The sequence below is a fragment of the Zootoca vivipara genome, chromosome 10, assembly GCF_963506605.1.
Source record: "Zootoca vivipara chromosome 10, rZooViv1.1, whole genome shotgun sequence".
In the NCBI taxonomy this organism is placed as follows: domain Eukaryota; kingdom Metazoa; phylum Chordata; class Lepidosauria; order Squamata; family Lacertidae; genus Zootoca; species Zootoca vivipara.
In genome coordinates this window covers 44,938,390-44,947,417 of record NC_083285.1, presented here as the reverse complement: position 1 = coordinate 44,947,417, position 9,028 = coordinate 44,938,390, and the positions used below count along the sequence as shown (strand labels likewise).

At 44.5% G+C, this 9,028-nt stretch overlaps 1 protein-coding gene across 1 annotated transcript in view; it reads left to right on the top strand.

Moving 5' to 3' along the window:
• Window positions 1-2,124: 2,124 nt before the first annotated feature.
• CYTH4 (cytohesin 4) overlaps window positions 2,125-9,028 on the top strand; it is a 45,985-nt gene continuing 39,081 nt past the window's right edge. The window contains exon 1 of the mRNA XM_060279860.1: window positions 2,125-2,239. Coding sequence (XP_060135843.1) covers window positions 2,221-2,239 — 19 coding nt within the window. The 5' untranslated portion in view covers window positions 2,125-2,220. The remainder of the gene's footprint in view (window positions 2,240-9,028) is intronic.

Here is a 9,028-nt window from a genome sequence, read left to right as displayed (position 1 = left end):
AAGCTCACTGGGTGGCCTTGGGCCAGTCACTGCCTCTCAACCTAATCTACTTCATAGGGTTGTTGTGAAGATAAAATCATGTGGACAGGACTATGTATGCCATCTTGAGCTCCTTGGAGGAAAGGTGGGGTACAAATGAAACAGACAAACAAACAAACAAACACAGTAAAATACAATATTAAGAGTTTAGAACAATTTGCATAGGTGCACTTAAAAATATTTTGTCTATGGAATTGTCTATGGACATGGGTGACGCTGTGGGTTAAACCACAGAGCCTAGGGCAGGCATCCCCAAACTGCGGCCCTCCAGATGTTTTGGCCTACAACTCCCATGATCCCTACCTAAGAGGACCAGTGATCAGGGATGATGGGAATTGTAGTCCAAAACATCTGGAGGGCCGAAGTTTGGGGATACCTGGCCTAGGGTTTGCTGATCAGAAGGTTGGCAGTTCGAATCCCTGCGACGGGGTGGGCTTCTGTTGCTCGGTCCCTGCTCGTGCCAACCTAGCAGTTCAAAAGCACCTCAAAGTGGGAAGGTAAAGGCGTTTCCGTGCGCTGCTCTGGTTTGCCAGAAGCGGCTGTGTCATGCTGGCCACATGACCTGGAAGCTGTACGCCAGCTCCCTTGGTCACTAAAGCGAGATGAGCGCCGCAACCCCAGAGTCGGTCACGACTGGACTAATGGTCAGGGGTCCCTTTACCTTTATGGAATTGTGCAACAAGTAACTTCTGACAAAGCAAACATTTCAAGCCTGTTTCATGGTGGGCAGAATGGCCATTTAAAGTAAATAAATACAGATGTGTTTTTCCATGTTCTGGCTTTACATGATTTTCAAAAATAAACATACAACATTTTCAAAAATAAACAAACATGAGCGTGTTGCATCTAGCCAAGCACTGTGCCAGAATGCCAGGGCACAGAGCAGCAATGGCTATTTGTAATACCCAGACCAGAAGTTGAGGTAGAGTAGAAAATATACAGTATGTTTCACACATATACACATACGGTCAAGAAAGGACGGGGAGATCAATTTTGGGGTCAGGGGATAAATTAGTGTGTTCCTTTTTCTTTTTATTTCACGCCTCCTGCAGCTGCTGATTCTTCCTGAAAGGCCTTTTAATATCTATATCCATATCGCTGTTTTGTGCAAGAGCAGTTCTGTACAAAACAGCTTTAAAATAAAAATAGAATAAAATTACCATGTATGTGCCTTCAGCAACTACTGGTGGAAACAGGAACACTGTCAACTGCATCCTTTTCTTTCTGCTGATGAAAACATGATAGTTCAGGTGTGCTCAGGCAAGGAGCAAATGGAAGTAAGAAGTGTGGCAGTAGACAGCACCCAGTGAAACATCACCACACACATGAACCGCTGCCTCCCACCCACACAATGCACTTTATTGCATCCACAACTGGGTACCTTGCAATTTTATATTGGATTTTCTTCCCTTATCAGATTAACCATAGACGGGGGAAATCCAACTCAATTGGGGAAAATGTGTGGGCTGCCACTTAAACGAGGAAGATCATGTTCAGCTTCAAACCCACATTAAACCCTCATGTGAACAAGCCCAGAGATCCAGGATGCAAAGAACTGAAAAACTTCCCTCCTTTTTATTTACTCGGTTGATTTGCTGTGTGGAGCCTGAGGACCAAAAAACAGATGGGGATACATTTGCAGCACCAAATCATCCTCTTAATAAGCAAATCCTTTTTGCAATTCCAAGTTCCCTCTTCTTTCCCAGAGCATGCAGGGTAAAACAGCCACCACAGAACTGCTCAGTCCTAGGCTGCATGACAGCTCAGGCCACAAAATCCCATTTTCCTCAGCCATTACAGTCATTTTGTCTGTAAACACCTTGAGAGCTGTTGCATTGCTGCACATCTGCAGTTCAAGACCCCTTTCAGCAAGAACGGAACGGCTGCTCGTGACAGCAATACTGCGGCTTTCTTTTTCAGGAAGCAACCAAAGAGCATTTGCACTCGTTTCTGAACCAGGACCACATGGCTTCCTCTGTCAATCTGAACCCACAAGGAGGAGGAACCAGAGAGAAAGAAAGGGGGCGGAGTCACAGATGAGTGCAGTCCTCCTGGGCTGCTCTCTACATTTTAGTTACTGTTCCTCTGGAGTCACTTTAATTCCGAAGAAGCACAAAGGGAAGAGAAACCCACACAGCTGTACCAGAGTTGGGAGGATTGTCTTCTCAGCCCGGCTTCAGAATGGATGCACATCCCACCAGTGAGTCAACTCTTTAGAAAATGGGGGTCATGTCTTTATTCTGCCTCCAAGTTATACATGCTGTGGGGACCCAGAAGGATCATCGCCAGCCTAATCCAATTATCGAAAAGAAATGAGACAACAGGGATCTCTTGGGCAAGATGTTAAGGTTTGCCAATCTGGTCTGAGGGATTTATTTCTTTTACTTCCATCCTCCCAAAGCCGCCTGTGACTGAAAGAGGTCTGGCTCCTGTGTCCTTTCTGCATCTGATGCTTTATGGCGAAGTGTGAATGGAGGGATACCAGGGCCGGCTCTACCATTAGGGAGAAGGAGGTGGCTGCTTCAGGCAGTGGATGCTGGGAGAGGCAGCAAGGGCATTGGACAACAGAGCTACCTGTGCCACACAGCTTGTCTGATGTGCCCCTAAACTAGACTGTGGAGGTGCAGTGGAGGATGCTGCCCTGTGGCCCAGTGTTGACTCAAGATTCAAGCGCCACCGGTTTCCTTGGTTTCTGGATGTGGAATAGGAGGGGTGGCAACCTTCTCCTATATCTCAGCATTCCAATGTTGTTGGTCCACACAGATGCTGTTGGGAGACAGGCAGATTTCACCCTGTACTTTTTTTTTTTTTTAAATGCCACCTAGAGGAAAGCTTTCATATTCTTTGAAGCGTGCTTACAAGTACACCTATTCTGGCTCAGATTGTGAATGTGCTCCCCCAGTTTGCTGACCTTTCTGCATAATATTGAGATTGGGTTGAGCAGACCCGGCACCTTGGGGATGAAGGGAAAGGATGTGTGCCTTAAGGGGAAAGACTGGAAGAAGGGGTGATCCAAACTGGGCAAGCAGAGGTGCCCGCAGGATTTCTCCTGGGGTGGCGGAAGAAAATACTGAAAGGGGCGATCAGGTTAGTTTTTCAGGGAGGGGTGTGTGACTCATATTGCCTGTACATTTTGCCTCAAGTCTCAGATTCTACAATTGGTAAAAACTTATTTTCATTTTTAACAAACAAACAAACAAACCTAAAGTTGGGAACCTGGGTTTTATGATTTATCTGAGGTGGGGTGGGGACTGTTCCACTGCTTCCCCCCCCCCAATTGTGGATGCCTATGTGTGAAAATGCTGTTCGTGTCAATGGTCTTTACATGGGAGTTTTGAGACCTCCATTGCATCCTCCATTACATCTGAGAAAAAATAGGAAAATTTGTAACAGTCAAGTTTATAGGGGAGAAAGGGTTTGCTGAATGCTGGAAATGAAGGGTGGTATTCAAGTAAGAGTTACTCAGAGGAGACCCGTTGAAATAAATTAACCTGGTTATGTTAGGTCCATTAATTTTAGTGTGTCTAATCTGAGTAAAACTTAGTTGGATACCATTTGAAGTAGGGGTTGTATTCAACTAGGAAGCCTCTGCCCATTTCAGTTTTCTCAGTTTCTCATTTTACCAGACTTAAATTCAGTTCTCTATTTTTGCAGCAACTTGCAAAAGAAAGAAAGAAAAAGAATCCTCACAAAAATTCACCAGCAAGATTTCTCCTAAACACGTTTCCTATGCAAGCAATTTCCTCTCATATAATGCATTTTGTATGTTGTTTTCACTAATTTATTCATTGCCATCCACATGTTTCCCCAAAATGTGCATTTTTGCAAACCTTTTTTGGTTGGAGAACTGCCTGGCAAACTTCAGATAAGTGCAGATTCTGAAGGATAGCTGCGTTATGGTTCACGTGTTGTTTCAGAAAGTGCAGACTGGGTTTTAAATGTGCATTGAATCAAATTTCCCCTCAGTCCCTACTTGCCATAAACCTGTTGGATTGTATCTATTTATTTATTAAAATTTATACCCCTTGACTGAAAAAAAAAAATCCTCAAAGCAGTTTACAAAAAAAGTTAGTCCGACTCAGGAGGAGACCGTAGACATTTTGAAAACAATAGACCCAAGTTTCTCATGTTCATTAATTTCAATGGATCTGTTCTGAGTTGCATTGGATCCAACCGAATGTGTTGGGCATCCTCTCTGCTTTGCTATTAATTATTTTACTTGAAAACCTTCTGCAATTGTGGCATGTAAGCTGAGGTGATACTCTGCTTCTCTCCCAGCTGTGGCAGCCTCACCAGTTGCCAGGGCCTAGAGAGGCAGAATGGGGCAGTGGTGAGGGTGACGGAACCCACTGGGTTGGTGGCATCTCACCTCAGTTGCCATGACTGAACTCTCTCTAGAGGGCTCAGAGCCTCTCCATGGTGATCCCAGCTCTTTCGGCATATGTCAGCTGTACCTTATCCTTGTTTCAAAGACATGTAGGTGTGCTTTTACTTCTACCCAGGTGATATATTCTTAGAGCATGTCGTTATTTAGATTTTGTGATGCTAGTCTGTTTTTATTGACTGTTGATTTAATTTAAGTGCTTTTTTTCTTGAATTAAGTTTTAAGGGAGCGGCTTAAGCAGTGAGGAATTTGTATCACTTAGGGTGGAACACAAACAAAAACCTCTTGTGGGGCGTAGGCAAGGGAAATAAACCCATGTGGGTCTTCACACTGTGGCAACTCTTAGGCACTGAGGTGGCTGGTGCCCACGTTTCCGAGCACAATTCAAAGTGTTGGTGCTGACCTTTAAAGCCCTAAATGGCCTTGGTCCAGTATACCTGAAGGAGCATCTCTAGCTCCATCGCTCTGCCCGGACACTGAGGTCCAGCTCCGAGGGCCTTCTGGTGGTTCCCTCGTTGAGAGATGCCAAGTTACAGGGAACCAGGCAGAGGGCCTTCTCGGTAGTGGTACCCGCCCTGTGGAATGCCCTCCCACCAGATGTCAAAGAGAAAAACAACTTACAAGACTTTTAGAGGACACCTGAAGGCAGCCCTGTTTAGGCAAGATTTTAATCTTCAAGAAATTAGCGCATTCTAATATTTCTGTTGGAAGCCGCCCAGAGTGGCAGCCAGGTGGGCGGGGTATTATTATTATTATTATTATTATTATTATTATTATTATTATTATTATTATTATGCCTAGTAGGGCAGAAGGAGGGATCCCATAATCTCGGCGGCCATTTTGGGTGCTGCTCTCTTGTGCTGCGCTCTTGCTCCCACCCAAAATAGCTTTTTCAGGGGCACATGAGATCTCACCCCTGAATAAACTCTTTTTCGGGGCAACAGTGAGGTGCGGGTCAAGTGACTCACGCGGGACTGTGTCCCAGAATACACGTGTCTCAGTTTTGCACTGGGAAAAGTTGGAAGGTTTGGGAGCGAGAGTAGGTGGAGCCAAAGCCGAGGGCAGGCAGAGCCAACTAATTCTAGTTTTGTGCTCCCTCCTTCCCCCTACAAAGGCAACACTGAGGCCTAAGGAGGAGAATGCTGGCAGGAAGCACTATCCCTTGGACTAGTAGTTGGCATGAGGGCAGATCGAGGTTGGTGGGGCAGTGCCCCATTTGCCCTAATGGACTAGCCTCCACCTGTCAGAGTTTAGGAAAGGTGCTCTCTCAATATATAAAGTTGATTTCTACAATTACCCATCATTCTGTCAGGGATACATAAACATTTAGCTAGGCTTCTGTTTTGGATTCCCACCTCTTGGGCGCGGACCAGGCAGGCAGTTGACATCTGCCTTTGTTATCACATATCACAAAGAAATTGTATCCTAATGGGCTGGAATGTTGGAAGTGGAGAAAGTTCACCAAGACGAGGCAAGGGTCTATGACAAGATCCTCAGGGCCTTCTGAAAAATGGGTAAGGAACATGTGCCTACTTCCCCCTCTTCCCAACCACCCCAAAGCATCTATAGCTAACCTCAGCTAGAGGAGATCCCTTGTGGAAGTAGGCCAGCTGTGATCCTTCCCCTCCCAAGGCCCCATGTTCTCTTTGGCTGTTCAAGTCGTGATGCTGTCTTAGGTCTGGGTAACAGGAAAGCTGCGACCCGCTTCCCTCCAAATCTAAGAAGACCCTTGGGGCCTCTATCTTAGAAGAGCAAATCAGAAACTGGCCAATCACTGGTTCCCAACTAAAAGAGTGGGAAGGCAAGTCTTGTTTTTTCAAGGAAGATTAATCTTGGGGAGCCTCCTCCCCCCTCTCTCTTTGGATTTTGTTATAAGAAAGTAGGTTTTTAAAAATTGTCACTTTATCCACTATCTGACCAAGATCTAGGTCCATAAGTTGCCTTCCAAAGTATCGCCATTGAATGAAAAGGGATACAGTGATACCTCTACTTACAAATGTTTCTACTTACGAATGGAGCTCCGTCCGCCATCTTGGATGTGGTTTAGATAGGATTTTTTCTACTTACGAATTTTTAGATAGGGTTGCTTCTACTTACGAATTTTTAGATAGGGTTGCTTCTACTTACAAATTTTTTCTCCCAATGCATTCCTATGGGATTCGACTTACAATTTTTTTCGACTTACGAATGTGCGTTCGGAATGCATTAAATTCGTAAGTAGAGGTACCACTGTATATTAAACTTAGCTAGACTAGAGTAATGTACCTGTGCCTTTCCACATGGTTCAACTATCAATCCCTCTTTTCAGGGAACTCTGGGAATTGCAGCTCGGGGGGGGGGGAGGTCTCCTGACAGCTCTCAGCATCCTTAGTAAGCAGCAATCCCCAGGATTCTTTGTGGGAAGAAGCTTAAAATGGTATGGTGCCACTTTACAAGTACAGAGCTGGTGGGCCCCTAGTCCATCTACACATCTATTAAAGGTGCCAGACCCTTGTTCCAGTGGTTGTGGTGGTGGTTCATTATTTATGTGCCACTTCCTATCAAAACAGGCTTCCAAGGAGTTTTTTTAAAAACAGGAAAAAATACCCAATCATGCAACATGGTTAGAATACATTATAATTAATAATGCACCATAATTAAAATACACAATAAAAGAATCCCATTAAGATATAAACAACCCTAATTGAAATATTCAATAAAACAACCCCCTTAAAATACGGTAATTAAATCAAGTGACTCAGAGCAGGAAATCAAGAGGATGTTTGTGTAAACAGTTGGTGTCCAGAGCCATTTAGAAAACTGACAGCCACAGAAGTGCAGAGAGAGTGGAGAAAGAGGGGTTAGCAGTGCAATCCTAGGCATATCTTCCCAGAGGTAAATTCCAGTGAATACAATAGGATTTACTGCAAGGTAAGTGTATTTAGGATTGCAACTTTAATCATCCTCACTCATAACACTGAACTTGCAGTCTCTCGGTGAGATTGATTGCTAGTTGACTCAGGATAGATTAAAAAACAAAGGTAGTTCTTCATACAACATCTAATTAATTTATGCAGTTCGTTGCCAGGAATTATGGTGACTACTAGCTTCCAAGGCTTTAAAAGGGAGTTAGGTGACTTCACGAAGAAGATGTATCTCAACAGCTGCTAACCATGGTGGTTAAATGGAAAACATGTGTTTATTTTCAACTGGGCAGGAAGACTGAGGTCTCAGGAGGGTGTGGAATTTTTATTAACTCGTTTTAAATGGCCAAATCACTCTTTCTCCGCAAGGGTGGTGGACCAGTTGAGATAGTCTACCCCCAGGGCAGAAGTTGTGCCAAAAGTGGACGCAGATTTTCATAGAATGTGCATGTGCTAATATGTATATAGCTACAAATTTAGAAACAAGTGTTGTGATTTAAATAGAAATACAATACACCCCACCATAGTGAGGAGGACTGTGATTGAATGACCTGTGTGTCAGCCTGCTCAGTCTGTTGTCCGGGTGCTAACTGTTGATGTGCAACTTCATGGCCCCTGTTCTCCATTCATAGGGTTCTTTGTTCTTTGGAAACCAGGTAGACCTTCAGATAGAAAAACCTGTCCTCTGCATGGTAGGACACAGGGCTAAACTATTCTCCCCTTGATGGTTTCATGAGTACCATTCTCGAGTTAAAAGTTAGCAGGACTGTTGATACCCTGGTTGCTCTGTGGAATATATAGAGATGACCAGGTAGTCAACATAGTTGCTCCTAAGCCTCATCTCCTATTAAATAAGAACCAGGTCGACTCCTTGGTGTATCATAGAATTAGTTGGGACCACAAGGATTGTCTAGTCCAAACCCCTGCAATGTAGGAATCTTTTGCCCAAGATGGGCAAAAGAGGCTGTAGGAAGCTCTGGAAACATTCAAAGTAATGAGGCTGAAATTAAATAGAGTTCTCAAATGAGAGCCCAAGAGATAGCAATTAAGAGATGAAGAGTCTCGGGCTCTACCAACTGAGCAATGGTACAAATCTTATAGATCTCCACCTCCCATAAGTTCAAGCTAGCATGGCTGTTGGTCACTGTTGGAAGCAGGATGTTAAATCAGATGGACTTTGGGGTTGATCAAGGAGGATTCTCCGTTTGCTTTTGTATATGCCACACACCAATGAGCCCCCACAATGATGCTACTGAGAGGTCCTTGGCTAGCGCCAACCTGGCTAGTTCAACCTAGCACTGCTGCTGCTTGAAGTGTCTCAATCCACCTCCCCAGGGTTGATGGAAGGCACAGTTTGACCACAACTGGAGATCTATGGGGTTTCTACCCTGATGTATAGCATTGCAGCCTCTGCATAGCAACCTTCAGCTGCTGTATTTGGAATCAATTTCCTTCGGAAGTTCACCAGTTCAAAGAATCCTGGAACGCCTTCATCCGCTGGAACAAGCCTCAGGCCTCCTAGGAGCAGCTTGCTTATCTTGATCTTTTAATTGCTATCTCTTGGGCTCTCATTTGAGAACTCTATTTAATTTCAGCCCCATGACTTTGAATGTTTCCAGAGCTTCCTACAGCCTCTGGTTCTGGTCTCCTCAGATCGAAATGCCATCTGTGAAAAGCTTGGTGCTCTGGATAGCTTCAGAAA